The sequence below is a fragment of the Sapajus apella genome, unplaced genomic scaffold, assembly GCF_009761245.1.
Source record: "Sapajus apella isolate SASKATOON/1434 unplaced genomic scaffold, GSC_monkey_1.0 scaffold19, whole genome shotgun sequence".
Lineage (NCBI taxonomy): Eukaryota > Metazoa > Chordata > Mammalia > Primates > Cebidae > Sapajus > Sapajus apella.
In genome coordinates, this window is record NW_022436959.1 from 7809772 (window position 1) to 7834619 (window position 24848).

The window sequence follows — 24848 nt, forward strand, 5'->3', positions numbered from 1 at the left end:
TGTACTGCTGTGTCCCCACTTGGCAAGACAGTTACAAATGCAATTATTTCAACAGTTCTGAGCTTTAATTTTCTGAAGGTCAAAAGCATTGTACTTAAAAATTCGGTACAAATAAAAAATTAATTTGAAGTACTTACTTGCTGCATCTATAAATTTGGAATAGGTGTCATAAGTGATGACAGGGATGGGTAAGTCTCTGAAATACAGTTTAAGGGCTCCAGTGATGATGTTTATGTCTGGATAGACATTGGCGGATATATCAGCCTTTTCACCATCTAAAAAACAATCAATGATCCAAGTTTTAATTAAGACCTTATTTCACTAAGGCATGTACAGAAAGAAAAAAAAAATCCAACAATGAATGCTCCCTGACAAGTCTCAGCTAACTCTCTTGGCTTCCAATAACACTGAAGGGTAGGAGGCAATAGAAGGGAGTGTGGTGAGAGTGAGTTAGGCTCTGAGGGTTTGTGCAGGCAAACAGGTGATGAAACAAATTTGAAACAGTGCTTTGGGTCCCAGCCCCTGGTAATTTGCTAAATAGAAAGCACAGTAATTTGTATTACAGACACAAAGGTTCATAATAAAATGACAATCTAAATGGAAATGAGACTATCAGGAAGCTCTGATACACTCCACCAGTGTTTCTTAGACTTGGATTTGGAAGTCACATTCACAAAATAATTGCTGAATATTTTCAGTTCTTATTGTTTCTTTCAGGCTCACTGACGGTTTTTATAAGTTGATCCTTCCTCCCTGATCGTCTAGGAATTTAGTCTGGGACACTTTACCCTTTACTCATAAATATGTGATGTATTTCTTATCATTCCTTTTCTTTTTTTTTTTTTTTGAGACAGCCTTACTCTGTAGCCCATGCTGGAGTGCAGTGGGGCAATCTTGGTTCACTGCAACCTCCACCTCCCAGGCTCAAGTGATTCTGCTGTCTCAGTCTCCCAAGTAGCTGGGATTACAGGCATGCACCACCATGCCTGGCTAATTTTTGTATTTTCAGTAAAGACAAGGTTTCACCATGTTGGCCAGGCTGGTCTCGAACTCCTGACCTCAAGTGATCCGCCTGCCCCAGATTCCCAAAGTGCTGGGATTACAGACATGAACCACCTTGCCCAGCCTATATTTTTTTACCATTTCTAACAATGATTCGCAAGACATTTTTTGACTTTTGTACCATTGGGAAATACCAGTCCAATTTGATTAAAAATGTTTTAATCATATAGGAATTCTTAATACCATTTGCATAAAGAATTTGCTTCAGCAAATTTGCTTCTGAAGATTAAAAAGCCATGGATGAACAGAATACAGTAAAAGCCTAGCAGATAGGCCATGTTGATTTCATTATTTACATACTTAGCAAAGAGTTACTGAGAATCTGTCATGTGCCAAGCACCGTTAAGCCCTAGTGAACCAAAGAAGAAAAGAGATACTCTCTTCCAACCAACAGTTCTAGTTAGATGGACAGTCAGACGTGCGACTCAACCATGACAAGGAAACGGGAAGATTGCTATGCTGAAAAAGTGTGCAGAATGTGGTGGGGGGATGTGGCAAAAGGAAGTGGAGCTCTGAGCTTGGCTTAGGGCAGTCAGGGAAGCTACCTCAAGGAGGAAAGGCTTGTGCTGACCCCTGATTACAGGTGTTTGCCAGGCAGAGAGGCGAATACGTTTCAGATGGACAGGACAATGTGAGCCGAGGCACTTCTTCACGGCAACAAATAATTTTTGTAGTATCTCAGGATTGCTGGATATGTTTCAGGATTGCTGGAGTATACAATACAGCAGGGAGGAGGAACTGGAGAGGAGTGTAAAGAGGGAGCGAGGGCCACATCACAAGATCTCCTATACCACACTACAAAGCAGAGGCTGTATCCAATAGGGGTTCCATGTCTTAACTGGCTGTACCAGAATTATTTAGATTGTTTACTAAAAATACAGATTCTTGGGCTTACTGAGCTTTCTGAGTGAGTCTTTGGGCTGGGTTCTAGTGACCTGTATTTTTAACAAGATCCCCAGGTTGACCATGATAGCTAAGAGAAAAGCCGTTCCCTCCTAAACATCCATGGACTTCCCCTACGTTAGTGCTGGGGGTGCCCTTCCATCCCTCTGATGCCTTCTTTGGAGCTTTGAGAGAAGGAGAAGAATGGGATGCTAAGACAGGGGATGCAGAAGGGGACTCCAGTGCCATGTGCATTGGCTGCCCATTGACAGTGATCACTTGTCAATGGCTGCTAAACAAACACTTCACCCAGAGAGGCAGAAACATGAGATGTGTAAGCCATTATTCCTCCGTTTCTTGAAGAGTAACTCTTAATAGTTCGAAAACCCCATTTCTGCTATGATTCAAATCTAGTTCCAAATGAGAGGGGTGTTATGATGTCAGATGGCATTCAAGAAAGTACAAGCTTACCTCTGTCAAATGCCATTTTGACATCTTCAATGTGTTCAGTGAACCCAGAGACTCTGTAAAGGCCTTCCGATTTTAATCCTGTTAGAGAGACAGACTGACGTTAGCTTCTTGAAACATCTAAAAAAAGACTCCAATTTCATGTCTACACTACATGCTATCAGGAAATGAGCAAATACAGTCAGCGATCTTATTTATCACACACTGTTGCGTCACAACTTGGACTTGTCTGTCACAGTTTCCAGGCAAGTCTGTTCTCATTTGCCCATGTAGCAGTGCAGAGCTCAGTGGAAATCCAGTCTTCCTGCTTCCTGGCTTTGCAAAGAGAACTGATATTTAAGATTCTCATGGACCATTCCCTTACTTCCCTTCCTTTGTTCATGAGCTTGCTGAACACGAATTTCATCACTGTGGAAAGTAACCCGGCTTTCTTCCTAGCATCATCTTTCTTTTTAAAATTTTTCTAGGTACTAGTAGGTGCATATATTTACAGGGTATATGAGATATTTTGATAAAGGCATACAATGTGTAATAATCACAGCAGGGTACATGGGGTACCTAGCATCATCTTAATCCATGTGCTGTATTGTATGTAGCACTGTACTAGATACACACATGTATGTATGTGGGTATCTAATATATATTACACTGATTTTATTGGAAAAAATTAGAATATTACAGCCTTTCATGTTTACTCATAAATAAGACTATATGTTAACTGTTTAAAAATGATTACTTGTTATACCTTCTGACAACTGACTACACAAACAGATGCAGGAAAATAAAGTTCTAGTTCTTGCTTCTAGAAATTTGATCACTCCAAATTTAGACTAAGAAAAAGACTTGGTTTCTGTTCCTGGAGCTTATTGATTTGTTAAGACAATGCCCTAAAAATGAGTCAGTTCCCAAAAGTATGAGCAGGGATAAAGAACCAGATTTTAGAGTTTGTATGTCACAACTAGCTGCTATCAAAACTATAGCTACAGTAAAAACAAGCAAACAAATAGCTTCTGCTGCTGCTGCCATATATTCTGCCAAACTCTTGATAATTCACATGTGCTCCTGTTTTTTCATTTGGAAAACATTTATGGAGTGTATACTATCTGCCATATATAAGGGTCTTCATTAGGTATGCATCAGAGACGACAAATATATGGTATAAATCACAAATACTTCCCCTCCTCCCTCCTGTGACCATGACAGATGCGCTTAGTTGATCTCCGCCCTTTTTCCCACTGAGCCCTCTTTGGCCTCAGAATTTGTCTAAGTACCAGTTGTTCAGGTGACCGCTACTGATCAACCGGAGTTGTCACACAAGACAAAACCTGTGGGTCATCCTGTTCTAAGATGCTGGTGCATGTAAACGCATCTCAGTCCAGTTAGAACACGCACTACCCCAGAGGCACGGACCCAGTGGATTGTGGGAGCCCCCAGCAGTGGACAATAAACCCTGCTTGTTGATGGATGAATCCAAGTTCTGGCCTCTGGTGCGGCTCTCTTTCTAGCTCACAGACAGCCACCTTCTCTCACACTTCCTTTTCTTGGTATATGCGCATGGAGAGGGAGAGAGTGCGCTTGCTCTTTGGCGTCTCTTCTCATAAGGACATTCACGTATTGCTTATGGTCCCCACTTTAGGACCTCATTCAGCCTTAATTACTTCTTTGGAGACCTCCATCTCCAAATACAATCACACTGGAGATTAGGGCTTCAATATGTAAATTTAGTGGGGTGGGGGACACAAACATTCAACCATAAGATTCACTGAGTCACTTTCAAAGAAATTCAGGTTTTCAAAGAACGTAGTAAAATCCATGCTTTTGTTCTCACTCATAAGTGGGAGCTGAACAGTGAGAACACATGGACACAGGGAGGGGAACATCACACACTGGGGCCTGTTGTGGGGTGGGGGCAAGGGCGGGGAGAACATTAGGACAAATAGCTAATGCATGCAGGGCTTAAAACCTAGATGACGGGTTGATAGGTGCAGCAAACCACCATGGCACATGTATACCTATGTAACAAACCTACACATTCTGCACATGTATCCCAGAACTTAAAAGTAAAATAAAAATTCTATGCCTTATACTATATGCCAAGTTGTATGGTTTAGAGTATAATTAAATGGGGATAATCTTCCTGACCCCAGCCCATGCTTCACTGAGCAAAGCATCATCCTATATTATATCAAGATGCTTTTTTGAGAAGCTAATCTTTGAAGGAAATGATAAAGGATGAGTTACAGTTTGCCAGAGTAGCAGAAGCTGCCAGCTGTCCTTCCAATATTTGTTCTCCCGTTCTTCTGTTGTAGTGAAACCTTTGATTTTTAGAATATTCATTGCAGTGGTCATTAGACTCTGGCCCATGTGAGAGCAGAAGTGACATTTATAGCTGCTGGGTTGTGGCCTTGAAGGAACTGAGCATGCTCTTTTCCGCTTGTTTGGTGACATGCAGATGACATGGTGGTGACCAACTGTGATCCTGCACTCAGGACAGCACTCAAGCAGGACAGAGCAGCAAGCTGCAGCGCCTGGCTGCCTGCCGTGGGTATCAGACCATTCCTGGACTGCTCCTGGGTACCTGGACTATGACTACGGAGAGAAATAGATTTCTATCTTGTCAAAGGCACTGTTACTCAGGATCTCTGTGACAGCACTGAGATGTACAGGCTAAGTAATATAGTTAGATTTGGAGGTGGGGGTATGGGTTTGGTCATTCCAAGTAAAGGCAAAAACTGAGTCCAGTAGATTGGACATTGTACTAGGTCCGTTTTTGTATCAATTCACTTTAATCCCCACTAACTTATTTTATTGACTGAGGTGCAGTTGATTCCATTCATATAACAGTTGGGGAAACAGATATTTAAATAAAGTAAGTAACTTGCCCAAGGTCACACTACAGCCAGTAAGAGACGGGGCTGGGAATTTAAGTTCAAGTCCTTGATCTTTCCACTCTACCACATCAGGCAGAGACAAATGAACATAAAAGAACATTTGGAGGACAATAAGGAATTTTCTGTGAATGTAAGACATGGAAAGATGTTGGTAGTGGTGACCCCACAGCTGGGAATTTGAGTGTCATACAAATTTCTCCCAGCCCATTCTCTGGTTCTGCTTGTCTGCTTCGGGCCCTAATAGCTGGGGCTTTAATTCCTGTGCTATGATTCTTTTGCTGTAAATTCCTAATTTATGCCATTCTATCTAGCTCTTATACTAGGCATACTTAGTGCTGTGCTCCCTATTCTGAAATGTTAGACACGGCAGTAATGTTGTCTGAATGATCAGTTTTCTCTGTTAAGGATCACAATGGGAGGACCCCAGCTTCTTCAGAAAAGCCCTGAGTGCAAGTTCTGGAGAAGCAGATAATCTGCCTCCAAACTGCAGAGCCCAGGGCCACTTGTCCCAACCACTCATCCAGAGGCAGAGAATCCTTCCTCTCCTCTCACCCAGTTTAGCCACAGGATCAATATGTTCACCAGATCCCAAAGCACTCATTAAGCTGTGTCAGCCACAGCAATGAAAATACAGAAGGCATTTCTTACACTCTGAGATTAAATTAGAAGTCATCGGGGAACAGGACAGCTATGGCTTTCCCCTCCACAGAAAAGGGAATAATTTCCTCTCTCCAAAGGGTTGGAATAATAAGCTATGACATCCTCTTTAGTTTTGCTTTGGAAAAAATGGGGTAGTTGACCAATAAATATATATGTATAAAATATATTAAGCCAATCTGGACGCAATAATGGATCCCAAGTATAACAGAATATGATACATGGCAAAAATGGTTTATGCCTTATAAAAAGGCTCTATACATGGCCAAATCTCCCAAGTTACATCCAGCAATCCAACTTCTCCTCAACCAGACCTGGTCTGCCACGTCTGTGAACATTTTGATGCTGAATAGTGGCCAAAGAAAGCACAAATAAAGGAAAAGTTACCGATGTACAACATAAAGAACATTTTTTGAAATGTTTCTATCTTCCTTGTCTCCTTTAGTTTCATTGCATAGATCTCTTAAATCTTTGAAGTTTCCTCAATCCTATTAGGAGCACATTTTTAAATGGTTGGAGAGGTGCTGCTCAACAATTTCTTATTTAATAGAAGCACCTTTTTTTTTTTTCTCAAAGATCCAATACAAGCCTCATTTCTGCCATAACCCTTTCTCACTTGTCCTCAAATAGGATTAAAGCACTTTCCTTTGTGACTCCACGGTACGTTGAACATGGCCATCCACAATGTTTATTTATTTGCTCCCCCAATTGCCCACTCTAAAGTATGAAATTCTTCCATGCCTCAGCCTCCTGAGCTGCTGGAACTACAGGTGTGCGTGCATGCGTGCACACATGCGTAGGTCATTTTCCCAGCAAGAGTAGTAGAGCAACTCCGTTTCCTCGGCAACAGTAAAAACAAACAATAAAAATGGAATCACTATACTACAACAGGAATTATTTTTCAAACCTCTTGCTTCAATTTCCCGAATGCATATGTCCACCACCATGGGTCTCTGAGTATTGTGGGCCTTCACGAGTGTTGTGAGGTCACAACAGTACACTTTCTTGATCCTCTTGAGATCAGGTTGGCAGTCATTGGGAACATGCTTGGAACACTGTTTGTGTACGTTCAGTCCACAGTCTGTAAACAAAGAAGCCATATTAGCCCAAGCCCAGCCCTTCTGTCAAAGCGCAATGCAAATTATATGTTGCCCGAAATAAAAATATCACCACCCAAGGGTTTGACCTATTTCTCTGGAACATGTATCTCATTTCAAGGGGATACTCTCTACAGGATGAATAGGAGTACCATCTCTAATCACTAAACCCTTCTATGATTCCATTTTTCTCATTAAGCCTTCTTTGTTGCTGGACCTTAAGAACAGAACATCTGAGATAGTTTAGGTAGTTGATCAGTTTTTTGTGTGTGTGTGTGGTTTTTTTTGTATATGTTTTCCTGTTTCAGGCTGGAACCTTTTGGGTCCACAAATGGGCTTTTGGGTTTGGATTCTCAGACAGTCCTGGCTTATAAAGGGCACCTAGGGCTTGTTCCAGGGTGTTTCCTTTGAGCTCTTGAGGATCCTTGTGTGGGAGGCAGAGATGCTCTTTCCACAGGGCTCTCTAATCTGTGCTTTGAGGAGCCCATGACCATTGGTATCCTTTTCCCCTTTCCTGGAAGGTGGCCCCATAGTTTCCAATCCCTTCCTCCTTGGGCAGTTTGGGAAGGCTGCTCTCCTTTTTACGTGCCTTATTTTGACACCTATGAGTGGAAATAATGCCTAACTATATTTACCAGTAGGAGTACTTGAGAGTTTATACCAATGCCATGTAATGTTATTTGTAAAGTTCATAGGAAAACCCAAAGCTGAAAAAGGTGCTTTTAAAGTTAAATGAACTAGTGGAGAGCCTGTTAGCAGTCGATAGCCACTAACGGAATTTCTCTGGCACAGTTGGCCGCACGTGGTGGCTCATGCCTGTAATCAGCACTTTGGGAGGCTGAGGCAGGTGGGCAGATCACCTGGGGCCAGGAGTTCCAGACCAGCCAACATGGTGAAACCCCATCTCTACTAAAAATACAAGAAGTAGCTGGGCTTGGTGGTGGACACCTGTAATCTCAGCTACTCAGGAGGCTGAGGCAGGAGAATCACTTGAACCCAGGAAGCAGAGGTTGCAGGGAGCCAAGATTGCACCCCTGCCCTCTAGCCTGGGTGGCAGAGTGAGACTCTGTTTCAAGAAAAAAAAAAAAAAAAGGCACAGTCCATATTCTGTTACATTCTGAAAGATAAAAATTCAGTACTGAAGTTCAAAGTTGATGTACTGTCTACTCAGAGTGTCTTCTAATACTGTTTTCCTAGGCACAAAGAATAACAAACACAGAAGACAATGAATATTGTAGTCAGCTGCTTTATAAAATAGAACTTAACCACACCAAGAACCTGAGAGGATCTAAATTTTTATAAAATCAGTGGTAATTTCTAAGTGATTTTCATGTAATTTTTATTGGCTGAGTTCTCTGTCTACCCTCCTTCCAAAGGAAAAAAAAAAACAAAACCAGTTCTAATTCATCTCTTTATCAATGTGAGAAATTCAACAAAGCTCAAGTGACTTCAATAATATTTTGATACATCTATCTAGTGAATGTAAATTTTGGCTAACTGCGCTCAATATAGTTGGCTGGTTCTCTTGTTGAATCCTCTTTTACAGGAGATCATAATAGCACCTACCTCTTGGCATTAGCCATGAGGCTCAAATAGAAGGTAAAATGTTTAGCCTAGTTTCTGAAATATAGTCAGTTTTGTATATGTATAAAGTCAAATAAAATAAGTAGCAAATATGGTGAGAAAAAATGGAAGAATATCTGCCCAGCTATTCTTAAGTGATTTCATTAGGAATTCTTAGTATGTCTTACAAACTCCATTTACATTTTTTTGTTAAATTCTGGTAAATATACATAAAATGTATCATTTTAACCATTATAAGTGTATGATTTGGTGGCATAAAGTACATTCACACTGTTATGTAACCACTACCATCTCCAGAACTTTCTTCATCTTCCAAAATGGAAACTCAATACCCATTAAACTCTCCATCCACCCATCCCCTGTAACTACCATTCAGCTTTCTACCTCTTGGAATTGCTACCCTAGGTACCACATATAATAGGAATCATATACTTTCATTTAAGACCTAAAGCAACAATATGCTTATGTAGTTTAATACTGATATTTTATTAAAATTGTTTTATAGGCCGGGCGCGGTGGCTCATGCCTGTAATCCCAGCACTTTGGGAGGCCGAGGCGGGTGGATCATGAGGTCAAGAGATCGAGACCATCCTGGTCAACATGGTGAAACCCCATCTCTACTAAAAATACAAAAAATCAGCTGGGCATGGTGGCGCATGCCTGTAATCCCAGCTACTCAGGAGGCTGAGGCAGGAGAATTGCCTGAACCCAGGAGGCGGAGGTTGCGGTGAGCCGAGATTGCGCCATTGCACTCCAGCCTGGGTAACAAGAGCGAAACTCCATCTCAAAAAAAAAAAAATTGTTTTATAATAAATGTAAAAATATTCCAGTTTTTACAAAGGAATAGAACTCCATATGCTACAAATAAAGTCCAGTGCATTCTAAAAAATACTTAATATATGGAAAGCTGAGAGGCAATGATGGTTCTTCCTAACCTTTCATGATCAGTTTTCAGCCTACCTTCTGCTAAGAGGAAATATAAGGCCAAAGAGTAGCCACTGGAAAAATACTAACAATATGGCCTTAGAAAATGTCTTTAAAAAAAAAAAAAAAAAACAGAGGAAAAAAAACAAAAACTCTTCTATCCCAGATAAAGTTGAAAAGTCGCTGTTCACAGCTAATATGAAGCCCAGAGTTTTGTTCTCCTAATATTGACTTTGGAGCAATTTCTTGCTGAAATTGGATAATATCAGCAATTAGGGATATTTTTGGTAAGTACAATATGGACAGGCGAAATTAATGACCACTGAGTAATTCAGATATTCTATCCCTTTGCTCAGTGGCTAAGCTGTGAGATACTTTGCGACTCCTGGCAAGTCAGTCTTTGGTGTTAATCAGGGTTTCTGAATATTTCTGGAGAAGCTGCTTCTGAGCCTCTGTTGACCATGCTTAAACACAGACCTGCAGTGGGGGAGCTAGAACTACTTGAACCATCCAGGTATCAACACCAGTAATTACTATATTTACACAATAGAGGCTGGAAGCCCTTTCCAGGCAGAGAGGAGGACATAAGGTTGCATGATGCTGTGAGCCAAAATGGGAACGATCACCTTAATTAGTGTCATTACCTTATTGTATTCTAAATGCTCCTAAGATTTTTAAAAATCATATCCTAGCAAGGAAGAAGTCAGTCATGGTATTGGTAGAAACCCAATCAATATCAGAGGAGGCTGGTCTTGCTCCCAGCCATGAGTGTTTGCCAGAAAAATCATGGCAAGATGAATTAGGAAACCCAGTTGCACATTAATTTGGCAACTCTTTATCATTGTGTTAGATGTACCTTAATAAGATGTGTGCTATTACCGATAGGTGTATACCTCCAATTTCAGGTGGAAAATCACCCAGGCTTTCAAACTACTTTGAAAGTATGTGATATCTGAGTGCGTACTTTCACTGCTAATCTGATGACAAAGAGATACTGAGCATGAGCTCTGGAATCTGGCTGCCTTTGAATCAATATTCTATTCCTTACTGCCTAGCAAGGGCAAAGAACAAGCCTCCATGTCTTCTTTGTTTTTTAATTGAGGATAATCGCATCTCCCCCAAGGTCTGTTGGTGAGGTTAATGACATGATAAATAAAGAGAGATTAGCCGGTACCTGGTGTGTGGTTAATTTTTACCAGCACTATTACCATTTTTATGTCTTACCTTTTGCAGAAAGATGGGGTGGGAAAAAGTGTGGCTTTTCAAGCTATGCACTTCCATTGGAATTGATTCTTTTTTTCTTTTAAGGACTACTGCCTATTGTGAGAGGCAGGTAGGTGTTTAAGGAAATGTACTTTTTTTTTCTTTCCTTGTATAAACATGAGATATTCTTTTTCATTCCTGCAAGCAGGTGAACTACTTTCCCCATTAAGTACAGACAGGCCTTGAACCCTGCAGAAAGCTAGACTTTTGAGCTGATCTGAGCATGTTTCCCAGTGCTGGAGAGACATCCTTCAGCTCAGCACAGTGGCATTTTATATAATTGGAGAAGAAGAAAGTTCTGTGTCTACCTGAACACCGGACCCCTTGGGCGATCAGGCCCCACATGAAATTGGCACAATATTCACACCAATGTGGGCCTCGGAATGTGTGGACCTGTGATCCAAAAAGAAGAAAAATGTCAGAAAATTCAGAGTCATTTAAAGGCAGTTAGCCTCAGACACATCAAGGAAGATCAGCAGGAACCATCCCCCACTGGGCTTTCCTTCCAGTAAGGCAGCTGCAAACAGCTCCTGAGAAAACAGACCTGTGCTTTGATCTTTGAAAATCCTTCATCGATCCAGGACATGCCCCAGGACAGAGGCAGAAAGGAGCATGGACAAACAGAGTATAGGTCATGGCATCAGCTGAGTGAGACTCTTACCACCCACCACAAGGCCCTGTGTGGACAAACCCAAGAGAGCAGCCGAAGCTGGTCACTATAACCTGCATTTAGCTCAGCAAATTCTGGAAGGCAGAACTCATTTACTGTGTCCTTTCGACTGAAGTTTCCCATCTCTACAGTATGCAGGAAGGTATAAATAAGACATGATTATGGGATAATTAAAAGGTTCCAAGTCATTGAGCTCCTTCCAAAAAACGGCATTTTAAAAAGTAAAGGAGCTGGCTAAAAATGCAGGCAGCCAGTGGGGCCTACGGAATTGCTTTCCCCACAGATTGTGCCTATATTCAGTAGGACTTAGTGTGGCCTTCAGGTAAGTAAGCTGAAAATCTCTCCTGGTTGACCAAAGTGCTGGTCTCATTGTTTGATAGCCCAGCTAGTTGTTAAATATTCTGAATATCACAAAGTAAAGACATTCTTATCTCTGATTATTGAGGCATAGGTCCTCCTCTATTAAATTATGATTTGAAATAAAAACGAAACAAAGCAAAAATATTGGCATGAAAGAGGAAACTCACTGATGAGTAAAAGCAGAGAAAGAAGATAAGCTAGTTAATAAATAAAAAAGAGTAACTTGTGACTGCAATAAAGCAAAGTTACAGTAGCCTTTCTGGCATTTCAGTTGATCACATGCAAAGTGCCTACTATATAGTTTCTGCTTTGAAAAGGATACAAAAAAATTCTCAACATTTTTCTAGGGAATGACCCTAAGACATGACAAAGCATTTTTTTTTTTTTTTTTTAAACAGGAATGCAGAGAATTCATCCCAGAAGTACTTACAGGGCCAAATGTCGTAACTGACTTAGAGGCCCACCGAGATTGAAATCGGTACTAAAAGAATTCCTCAATAAAGTATCCTATTTAAAGGTGGACATTTTCTAAATTCAGCAATCATACCTTTCTTAACATTTTACTAGAAATGCTTAATTATGGCAGCAAAGTCAATTATTAATCTGCTGTGAGGATCAATTAAATATAATAAAACAATATGTAAAATGCAACTCCAGGAAAAAAAAAAAAAAAACTATCAAAAGGGCTACAGAAGGAAAAAAGAGGAGGCTGCTACTAGAGAGAGCAAGGGGGGGCCCAACCGAATCCAGGATGGTCAGGAAAGCCTCTCTCGGAAGTTGACCTGTTGGAAAAGAAGAGCCAGCTCTCTTCCACAGGGAAAGAGAAAGGGACAGAGATCGTTCCCAGCAGAATGAATACATGGAGGGCATGCAGGAGCAGAAGAACTTGTTGTGATGAAGGAACTAGATGGCCAGGGTGGCCAGAACACCAGAAGTTTGGGGGAGAGAAACTGAGATGAAGTTGAAGGTAGGAGAGGAAAAGTTTCACAGGGCCTTAAAGGCTTTATTTGTGAGTGTGGATTTGGTTTTAATCTAGGTACAGGAAGTTCTTGTGAGGCCTCCATGTGCAAGCCTGGACCCAGAAAGTCTTTAGTCCTGCCTGCCTCGGCTGCTCTCCCCCTGCCCCACCGCCCTACCATCTTTTTTTTTCCTTTCCTTTTTTTTTTTTTTTGAGGTGGGGTCTCACTATGTTACCCAGACTGGAGTGCAGTGGCTATTTACAGGGGCTATCCCACCACTGATCAGCACAGGTGTTTTGACCTGTTCCACTTCCAGTCTGGGCTGGTTCACCCCTCCTTAGGCAACCTGGTGGTCCCCCGCTCCTGGGAGGTCACCATATTGATGCCGAACTTAGTGTGGACACCCGATCGGCATAGCGCACTACAGGCCAGAACTCCTGGGCTCAAGAGATCCACCCACCTCAGCCTCCCGAGTAGCTGGGACGCGCCACCGTGCCCGGCCCACCCTGCCATCTTAACTGTTATTATGATAATGTGAATACTCCTCACCTCACCCTGCCATCTTAACTGCTCTTAGGCCTTACCCCACCTGCCACTGTAAGTGAACTTATGGTAATGTACACTCCTTGTCCCTACCCCCACCACTGTAACTGATCTTACTCTGTAACTTTCCACTGCCCACCCCAAACCTATGAAACCAACTCCTATCCCACCGCCCTGCACTAAGGCCCTTTTCGGCCTTAGCCGACCTGCACCCTGGTGAATAAACAGCCATGTTGCTCACACAAAGCCTGTTTGGGGGTCTCCTCACTCAAAGCATGCATTTTTAACAGTTCTTGGAGGACCTCACATTTATCTCTAAAAAAGAGTATCCTGACAGCTGTGTTGAAAATGAATGGGAGGATGTTAATAGTGGACTAGATTTGAAAACCACGTTGTAGTCTATTTGAACAATGGGTCTAAGACCTGGACGCCAGCAGTGGAGATGGAAAGTGGATGAATTTGAGGTATATTTTGAAGACGGAATTTATAGGACCTGATAATGAGTGTGGGCTGTTGAGGGAGAGAGGAGTCAAGAATGACTCTGAGATTCTAGCTTAGGAACTGGGTAGATGATGATACCATTTGCTGAGATGGGAAAGACACTCTTCTGGGGAGAAATTAAAGAATTCCATTTTCCATAAGTTAAGGTTAAATGTGGCTATGATACCCAAGTGTTAGTGTCAAGCACGAACTCATAATTTGATAGTTCAGAGGACGGGCAAAGACCAGAGGTATAAATTTCACCATCTATGATGAAGAGATATTTTAAATCGTGTGAATGAATAAAAAGTATAGTCATGCATCTCTTAATGATGGAGATACCTTCTGAGAAAAGGATCATTGGGGGATTTCATCATTGAGGGGATAATCCTAGAGTGTACTTGCACAAGCCGAGATGGTAGAACCTACTACACATCTAGGCTATATAGTATGACCTATTGCTCCCAGGCTACAGACCTCCACAGTATGGCACTGTACTAAATACTGTAGGCAACTGTAACATAACAGTAAGTGTATATGTACCTGAACGTATCTGAACATAGAAAAGGTACAATAAAAATAAACTATAAAAGAAAAAAAAAATTGTACACTTACATAGGGAAGCTCCATTATAATCTTATGGGTTCACCATGATATATGTGGTTCGTTGTTGACCTAAATATTGTTATATAGCACATGACTATATTAAGAGTAGGGAGCAGAAAACAAAAGCGAGCTCATCCCCAAGCACTCAGTGTTCCAACATTCAGAGAAAACCAACGAAGTGTTCCAGAAGCCAAGAGGTGAAGAGTGTTTTAGGGAATGAATGGTCAATCATGTTGAATGCTGTTAAGAGGTCCAATAAAATAAGTACTAGTGACAAGCCTGGGCAATATAGTAAGAGCCCATCTCTCAAAAGAGTTTGAAATTTAGCTGGGCATAGTCGCACATGCCTAGAGTCCTAGCTGCTCAGGAGGCTGACATGGGGGATGGCTTGAGCCCAAGAGTCCAGGGTTAAAATGAGCTATGATGGCACCACTGTACTCCAACCTGGACAACAGACTGAGATACACACACACACACACACACACACACACACACACACACACACACATACACATACACACACACACACGAAAAAGAAATATAGATTTAATTAAACCAACAAAAAGCAGGAAAGGAGAAAAAAAGATGCAATGGAAAAGCACAGTGAATACAGAAAAAATCCTTATACAATTCTAATCATTTTAAGTGGCTCTAATTCATCACAAAAAAAGATTTTCAGATAATATTTTAAAAATCCTTTCAAGAAACCCAACCAAAACATGAAAGAAATTTTGTAAGTAAAACAGACATACCTAGCAAACTAGCCAATAGAAACCAAAAATAGAGCAAATATATATATATATATATAATATATATATGATTGGTGATAATAGATTTATTTTTACCAGAAAGATGTAATTTTGAGCTTAAGTATGACAATATGGTCTCAAAAATATAAAGCAAAATTGAAAGACTTACAAAGAGAAATTGACAAATCCACAATCATGATTTTGATATCTTTCTCAGAAGCTAGTGGATCAAATAGAAAGTTGCTATATGAATACCAAAGGGATCGCATATCGAGCAATTAAAAGAACACACACACTTTTCAAAACCACTTGGAATATTCGTACCAATTCACCACAAATTAAGCTTCAACATATACAAAACATTGATACCATACGTACCATATTCTGAATATGATGCAATAACATTTCATATAGAGAGCCAAACCCCAGTATATTTAGTACCAGTAGTATACATTGAAAAGACAAGAAACCAAATCACACTTGTATGGATACCTGGTATATTTCAGAAGTGAAATTACAAATTAATGGTGGAAGAATGTCAGGCAAATGAATTATATTCTATTTTCATCTTATTTCCACCTTTCGAGCAACTCATTATTCACTTGTGTGTTTGATTGCCTACTTTGAACGTGGCCCTGTACTAGTCCTTGGATATACAAAGGTGAAATACATCAGAGGAATAAGAACTCCCTGCACTCAAGGATCTCATTATGTACAAGAATAAACAGCCAACATAAATAATCATGTGTCAGGTGATGCAGGAGAACATGTAGAATAGCCTATGGTGGTATAATGGAGAGAATAATAAATTCTTCCTACAAGTCTAGGGAAGGGGATATTGAACAGGGCTTTGAAGGATGGATAAGAATTCACCAGCCTGGGAACGCCTGAGCAGGTGGGAAAGTGATGGTGTTGACTGGGAGCAGATGACTTGAGGAAGACATTCATAAAAGAAAAAACAGCATAACGAAAGCCCAATGAAGCGAGGCTTGGGTTATGAAAGGCATTCTTTTCTTGCAAATGATGATAAAAAAAAATAACATCACATTGTTCTTTGACACATCCTGAGTGGATGAAATAACCTCATGGCACATATCCCTTTATCTTGGGGTAAAAATGAAAATGCAATATTTAGAAATTAAGAGTGGCTACATGTTTACTACACATGGACAGAATGCATGCTGACAAAATATAAACTGGCCTATTGTTTCAGGAAAAACAGGGTAGGCTATTCACAGATTTTCCAAAATTTCACCTTTTGCCGATATTTTTAAAAATATTTGAGCACATCAGAATTGCATTTAATGATTATCACTGTCCATATTACCAACATCCTTTCCCAACAAGTCTCCCTACTGCCTTTGAGCTCACTTGTCCAGCCAAATAAATGCACAGACATCTCAAATAGCAAGTAATGCCCAGTGTCCCCACACAGTCCCAAAGAAATAAAATGAGACTAGAGCAGAGACGCAAAGTTAAACATTATTTTAGGCCCATTGCCTCCTTTCCCTTTTGGTGATGGGCCATTGTTTATTTTCATGACCCATATATTGTTCAATTTTCTTTTGGATCCACATGGACAATCTCTAGACAGAAGGCTATATGCAAATGCTGAGGGCACGCTTTGAGCCATTTTATTTCGCTTCTACTTATTATGTCTACCCTTTCAATGAAATACACCATATCTTAAAATTCACTGGTCAGCTTTTTCCATTTTCTGAAGTTTATTGATTTGCAAGGATATCTTTTTAGAGAAAGAACATTTTGAAAACTTTAGGGCAGTAACTAAAATATTCTAGACAGGAAGAAAATACTCCAGACAGGAAGAATGTCTGTCCAAGACTATTATACTAGGCAAGGTCTGCCTGGAATTCAAAAACCACACCAAACAAAAAAGATGATATTACACGAGATAAGGTATGTTTGACAAATAGCCCAGGAATGGCTACTCAGTAAAAACAAGAGCAAGAAGAGACATCTAGAAAGATCTCAGGCATTTAGCAAGTATCCTCAACATAGCTCTTTCTAAATGAACCGGATGTTATTTGTCTCACATCTGCTGAATCTGGAAGGCAGTATTCTCTAGTGGTTTTATACCAGATATGTTTGGATGTGTCAGTGTAGACACCACCCAAATGTATTAGTATCAGCTCAGCCTGGGATCTAAGTGTTGTTTCCAAAGAAGGAAAAAGTGCTGTTTATGATGTGCAGCAGTTGAGAATTTTTGCTTTTCTTACCAGTATACATCATGATTTCTTAGCCTTGGCACTATTCATTAACATCTTGGGCTGAAAAATTCTTTGTTGTGGGGGGCTGCCTTGTGCACTATAGGATGATGCTTAGCAGCATCCCTGGCCTCTACCCACTAAATGCCAGTAGCGCCCCGAGCTGCGACAAATCACAACTATCTCCAGTAATCAACAAATGTCTCCTGGGGAGCGAAGTTTCCTCTATTGAGAAACACTGGTATAGACGGAAACTTTATTGCCTCATTTTTTCATTTCTATTATTCATTTTAAAAATCAGAACTTTAGTATTTTGCTTTGACAAGGAATTTTTGGATCAGAGGCAGCGTGTTTAGCTACTTTATGTTCAGAGGAGAGCTAAAGTCCCTTCCAGCTACACATGGCTGGGTTTTGGAGGTCTAGTCTAGCCTTTGCTCAGGGCTGAGAGGCTGGCAGGCAGGCAGTTTATCCTGCATCACCCAGGTTGGCAGCACAGTCCAGGCTTCCAGATCCCTGCCAGGGACTTTCCCTGTAATTTACTGTATTTCCCACAACCATGTGACATTCATCTCATATGAGAAATTAGGTTAAACTTTGGACTCTCCCCTTTTGCAAGACCAGATCAAGTACTAACCTTGAAGTGAACCTTTTCAGATGTAAGAAAACACAGCAGAGGGGAATCACTCAATCTATGACAGAGATTCTGAGTTTCCTCTGAAAGGCAGGCCAAGCAGATGGGGCAGGAGAACTGGGTTTCTCAACCCCAGCACCACAGATTCCTGGACTTCTCATCAGCAGCTGCCCTAACACATTTAAGATAGGATTGCATTTCTAAAATACTGATTGCCCCAAAGCTTTCTGGAAGTCTCCCCATTGCATAAAGTAAGATATTCTCATGCTCAGTAACTTTGGTCAGGTTTATGAGCACAGCAGCACCCACATTCTTTTGAAACTTCCCTACTCAAAAACCTCGAGTGGCTTCCCATCGCCTGAGGTGAGGTTTCTCAATCTCAGCCCTACTGGCGTTTAGGGCTGCATAACTCTTTGTTGTGGTGGCCTGTCCTGGACACTTAGTAGCACACCTGGCCTTTATTGGATGCCTCTGGAGAGAGAGGAGAGATGGAGGAAGGAAGAGATAATGAAAGAAGTAGGGAGGGAAAGGAAGGAGGGAGAGGGGGAGAGAAAGAGGGAGGGAGTTAGAAGGAGAAAAAAAGGGAGGGAGGGAGCAAGAGAGGGAGAAACTGGCTTCAGGTATACTCCCAGTTCCTGTTTCCACCCATCCCTAAAATCTGAGTATTCCCTGGGGGCTTTATGAGCCCATCCTGTTTAACAGTCTGTTTAGCTTAAGATAGTTTCCAGGGGTTGTATTACTTGAAAATGCGGAGTTTCTAATCATTACAATGCGGAGCAGGCTGCAGTAGGAGGCAGACAAAAACAGCACCTTTTCATAGCATTTTGGGAGCAGAAACAACATTTTTAAAATAAAGCCATATATTTCCAAGCCTATTTACTACAGTCTCACTTTGAGTTCCTTATATTTAAGATGATGAATTTTGCCTTTCTTTTGAATTGTTTTACCCAGACTTGTTTCTGGCAAAATAGCCTTTTCTGATTATTAACTGAGAAACAAACGAAACAAAAAACAAGCCCCACAACCATTCTGAAGCCAATATCTGCCTGTGTCAATTTCCAGGTGCAGTATCCAGCGGTCCCTGCTCTCCAGGCACAGAAATAGCATCAGATGGACAGAAAAGGGTGATGGACATCTGAGAGCTTGACAAGAAGGCAAGGCAGACAAAACACTGGGAATGATACAAAGGCCTGACATACTGTTATGAGGTCAAGGGGGAAGAGGAAGAGAGAGGGGCTTGCATGCGGGAAGCAAAACGTCTCCTTCCAAAGCAAATGACCACTAGACTGAGAAGAATGCAAAAATGAATGAAAGGCACAGACATCATCAAGGAACCACAAATCCAAACTGGAAGGTGGTGGTGCTGCCACATCCTGGATGGGTGTTTCAGTGAGAGCATGGGGACATATTCTCAGCCTCCTGAACTTCTAGTCCTGGCTTCCAGGATAGCTGCATGTTGAGAAGCAGCATGCTATGAGAGCACACGTGATGGGGTATACCATAGGAACGAGGTGCTCCTGGCACAGGCTAAGTCTATCAGCAGAGTGGGGACATAAGAGAGTAAGTAAAGCAACCATTTCTTGCTATCTCCTGATAGGATGCTTTTGAAGGCACCACACAGGACAACAGGAGTGAACTGGGGCAGATCCCTCCCTGCTCCCCGGCCCACCTGGTAGCACTGCAGGGTCAGCATCCCTGGCAAATGGGGTTTGAGAGCTGGCACGACACTTCCTGGTAGGGCCTCCGTCTCTCTTGTACCATCTGATGACTCTAGTACAATGAACACAAGTGCATACAACACACAAGCCACAAAAGAGGGCAAACTGCAGGGCAGGAAATGAGGAGAGGGCTCCAAAAGCTCAATTGTAGGTAGATACGGTCCCCTGCTTTCTGCCAACATGAAGGAACAGCTTGCTGGCTGGGCCCTGTTCTAGACACTGGGGTTTCTGCAGTCAATAAAACAGACAAAGATTCCTACTCCACGAACCCTCTCTACCCGCCACCCTCCCATTGGGAGCTTCCATCTGGTAAGGGAAAGGCAGGAAAACAAACATGTAAATAGATACTGTGTCAGCTGGTGATCAGTGCTAGGGAGCAAAGGAAAGCTGGTATGGACTGGGCAGGAGGTGGAAGGGGAGTGGGGAACACACAGTGAGGGGCATTAGAACTTTCTGGGCCTCTGCTTTCCATCCATATTCCATATGGGGAAGAAGGGTGCCCTGGAAGTGCATCAGGGGAGGGAGAGAATTTGGTAGGAAAGAGTGATGCCGATCTCCATGCAGACTAGAGAGGCTGGGCAGCAGGCTGAGCGGGGGAAGGGCCTGCTCAGGAGCCTCTGGGGCTCCAGGGCCTAGGGTTCATCATCTTTCCACCATCCGGCCCACCTCAGCTGATGATCTAAATGTGATGGGCTCCTTTCTGTCCCCGAGGTCTCTTCTCTGCACCATATTCTCTGCTGGCACATTTCTGACTCCAAGTTTTCTCTCCTGTTGTCTGCACAGCCCAGGTGCTCTTTCTTTTCCCTGTGTAACAGTCCTTGATCTATTTAACTACTTGGGCTTCAGCCAAATTTCCACCTCCCCAACAGTATTCCTGATTAAGGCTGAGAGAACAACCACACTGCCTCTTACACAGGATCCCCAGCACCAGGGAGCCCCTCCTCTTGGAATGCTCACAGAAGCTTGTCTTTTACTCCTGTTTTTTTACACATTACTACAGGGTCAGCTTCAGGGCACGTGTGACCTGAGTGTTTGCACAGAGCCCTGTCCTTAGCCTGCTTTAATGTGCTGCTGTCGCAGTTGTGAAAGTCTAATTTTTTTAACAAGAACCTCACATTTTTTATACTGGGTCTCACACCTTACCTGTCCAGTCCTGCATAATCAATCACACATACTAGTATGAACTAATAGCTACATCATAAATTTGATTGTAAAGTGTATGTATATACAGCTAGTGCTCGACTTACGACCACGGTCGGGACCACAGACCGGTCGTAACACAATTTGGTTGTAAGTTGAGTAGGCTATATGTACAGTTGAAATGGTGCACGCGGAGATGGTAGTGCTGCCAGAAGCTGGTCCGCACTGTCGTACGCCCAGCTGGGCAACGTTTGTGCTGCCAGATGTGGTGCAGTCGTGGCTAGCGATTGTGGTCGTAAAGTCGAATGGTCGTAAGTTGCACAGGTGATAAGTCGATCAATACCTGTATTTAGTAGTAAGTTAGCAGTGTCTATTTGCTGTGGCTGCTTCATTTTCAGAACCAGCCACAGCAAATAGACACTTCTAACTTACTACTAAAAATGGACGCCCAACAGTTATTTTAAAGCTTTTTGGTGCCTCTTTTCATGAAGAAATGCTTGGTAAAGATAAGAGACCAAGAATAACTAAATGTCATCACTTTCTATCAGAGCAATGGAGCACTGATAAGAAAAATCCATGAAAACTTTTCTTTAAAAATGTTAAAATCAGTAGCCATGGAAATTAGCAGTTGTGCCTAGACCAAAGGGTTGACACTTAGGAGCAATTAGATTACATCTAGGGACCTTTTTTTGTGGACATAAAAACCTTTACTGAAACTGTAAACTCTACCGTCACTGACAGTGCATCCTTTAGGGTGAGGCTAGACAGTCTTCCTATTGAAGGTTCCTGAAAATGTCTAATAAAGTTCCTATAATGGGTTGCATGGTATATCCCTCAAAAGGTATGTTTCACTCCTAACCCTGGGTCACTGTGCATATAACCTTATTTGGAAATAGGGTCTTTGAAGATATAATAAAGACGACATCATACTGGATTAGTATGGGTCCTAAATCCCATGGCTGGCACCCTTATAAGAAGATGACAGAGACACTCGAAGGCGGCGATATGAAGATGAAGGCAGAGATTGGAGTGGCGTGTCTACAAGTCAAAGAACTCCAGGACTGCCAGCAACCACCAGAAACCAGGAGACAGCTGCAGAGCACTTTCTCTTTCTGAGCCTCCAGAAGAAGCCAACCCTGCCCATACCTTTATTTCAGACTTCCAGCCTTCAAAACCATGAGCAAATAAATGAGTGTTGTTTTAAATCACCAAGTTTGTGGTCATTTGTTATGACAGCTTTAGTGTAAAGTACTTTTTAAAAGCTGGGGAAAAACGTGTGAAGTCTAAATCTAAATCATCCATTCACTTTTTCAACAAATGAGAAACATGAACCAGTACTGGCTACAGGATAGAACACATTCAAAGAAATAGCAACCATTAGGCTTTATTCATTTTCTCTTACATATAATTAATGACAGAAGAAGAAAGGGGTGGTAGAAAAAAGGTAAAGATCAGCATGGAGAAGAGAGGGTAGAAACTAAAAAATAGAAAAAGCTAGACACAAAAATACAAGATGAGAGAGAGGCACAAAAAGATAATTATAGAGGCTAACATCAAATAAATACTAGGTGCCAGAGACCATGATAAGTGACTTGTATGTATTCTTTCAACCTCACAACACTTCCATGTGATAGATGAGGGAACTGAGGCAGAGAGAGCTGAGCTTTTTGGAAGAGCATGGCGTGGCCAGGAGTACTACTCAGGCTAAAGCCACCTCATCACTGTGCTAAGTGTGGGAGGAAGCAGAGCAAGGCAGACTGCCGCAGCTCTGGGGATGGCTGGCCTGAAGATTTTCAGAGCTCAGCTATAAGGTATTATTAGGGTGGACCATTCAAAAGAGAGCTGCTCCAGCTACAGCAGAGTGCCACTTTAGATCAACCAGATAAACAAGATGGCAGTTAGAAAACGAGCTAAATAACCGAGTGGTTTTTCTCTTGACAAGCACTTTTCATTTTAGAGGGGACTCTGTTAATTTCACCATTTCTCCAACAAATACCTCTCAGTGCCTAGTAGGTACAAGTAATCCTAGGAAATCCATGCTTTACATTAGCAAAAATTGCATCAGCATACAGTGTTGAAAAGTATACAATCATTGCATGCAATGAGATGCGACTATCATTTGGTTCCCAAAGCTTTTGTTCTCAGAGCTGAATTTTGCTTTGCTTAGTTAGACAAGCTTTATTGGAGAAGTAAAGGCAGTGACTGCGGGCTTTCTGAGAGAATGGAGCACAAGTTTCCAACTTAGGGAATGTTGGGGGTTTCTATTCATTCCTCTTGACAAAGTTCCTGGGCAAAGCAAAGGAAAGGGCGTTTTACCTGGGGTTATAGCCCTGACTGGGGCAAACAGTCTTGTTATGGGGTGAGGTGACAAACTCTATTGGCAGATTCGAATGTCAGGTAGGAGGCCTCTAGACAAAAGTGCAGACGGCGCCTAGCAAAGCCTATTGGCTGACGGGCATGAACATGTCATTGTTTTTTTTTATTGAATGCTTACTATATGCCATGTACATAGTGGCCTCAAATATCAACCTGAATTACAAATCAAGCAAGCTTCAAAATAAAGCTCATTAGAAGCTAATGTAAATAAAAAGCCAATGTAAAATTAAGGTCTGAAACACAAATTCCAAGCAGTTAGCAGGGAACTAGGATAAGAATTTTCTTCCTTTAATTAGTGCAGGCTTGTCCCTAAAAACCTGTCACTGCATTTATAGCGTGAGCCTGCTTTTTGAAGGTTCTTCCAAAGACCATGCAACGTTTCGACACAGAGTTAGTTGCGGGTGAGGTGTGGGAAGACTGAGGGTGGAAAGGGCAAGGAAGGACAGACGGGATGCCTCATCCGGTCCCTGCCACTCATTCTTAGGGACAGTGGCACCAACAGTACCATTGAACGTCACAATCAACTGTCACAGCTACTTGGGGTCTGCTGAGTTTCAAAGATGTCTATTTAAAACCTGGAAGACAAATGCTCCTGTCTGGCTGGTGTACTCCTCTTGAACAACTTGTCTATTTTGTGCCTTTTCTTCTTTCAAGAGCTGTAACAGTAAAGAGCTATTGAGTTTTTAAGCAAATATTAAAAGAGCTGCTGGTGTTTTCCAGTGATAATATATTGTGTTAGCAAAGGTACTACTTAAAAAATAAGAGTTCACTATCTTTTTGTTTTAAAATGTCTTAAGAGTCTTTTTCCATTCAGGGATCTAACATGGAAAGGACCGAAATTAGTTTTGAAAGTGTTAACTAAATATATGTGTGTGTTTTTAAACACAAGCTCAGACACAGAATATACATAGACAAGAGACTATGCAAACATGTTATAGTACAGCATAATTCCAATTTCTTAAAGCCAAACAAATTGGAAATTTCAAGAAGAAGGAAAAGAATTTACGAGTCCATGAAGATCCATCCTTTGATCACTAGCTGTGTATCCACAATACACAAAAAAATTCAAGGATTTCTGCTAAAAATCAGAAAAACACTTTAAGGCCAAAACAAATTAATGAGGATAAAAATGGAAAACACAGTAAAATAAAAAGTTGAGGAGGCTTTTAATGCTCCAAATTAGACCTGTCAATATTCAGTGATGGGAGAAATATGAGAAGCTTTGGCATAAAAGAGGACCTATGCAATGCAATGCAATGCAATTCTTCGCCCTAATGCTAAGTATGTAGGGCTGTATAATTCCATTCCTCAGTTCAATTATAGCTTGCAACTGCCTGAGCTGCTGGCTTTCTAAAAACAGATTCAGGGAAACAGACCAAACTAACACCAATGTATATTTAATAGATGAGTATTTGTCCTTAAGAAGGATCCGAAAGCAGCAGAAGAAAATTAGTTTCCCTTGTCACCTCTGACAAAAGGGTTATCTAATTCCAAGAATCACGTGGGTTACTGACCCTAAAGGAAACAGCTTTTTTTTTTTTTTTTTTTTAAAGAAGGCAATTC

At 41.5% G+C, this 24848-nt stretch overlaps 1 protein-coding gene across 3 annotated transcripts in view; it reads right to left on the reverse strand.

The window, feature by feature from the left end:
- The window catches only part of CHN2 (chimerin 2), a 314557-nt gene that overhangs the window by 6352 nt on the left and 283357 nt on the right, over window positions 1-24848 (reverse strand). For all 3 annotated transcript variants that reach the window (XM_032286670.1, XM_032286669.1, XM_032286668.1), the window contains 4 exons: window positions 11137-11221; window positions 6868-7041; window positions 2416-2493; window positions 138-275 (listed from right to left, as the gene is read on the reverse strand). In XM_032286670.1, coding sequence (XP_032142561.1) covers window positions 138-275; window positions 2416-2493; window positions 6868-7041; window positions 11137-11221 — 475 coding nt within the window. The remainder of the gene's footprint in view (window positions 1-137; window positions 276-2415; window positions 2494-6867; window positions 7042-11136; window positions 11222-24848) is intronic.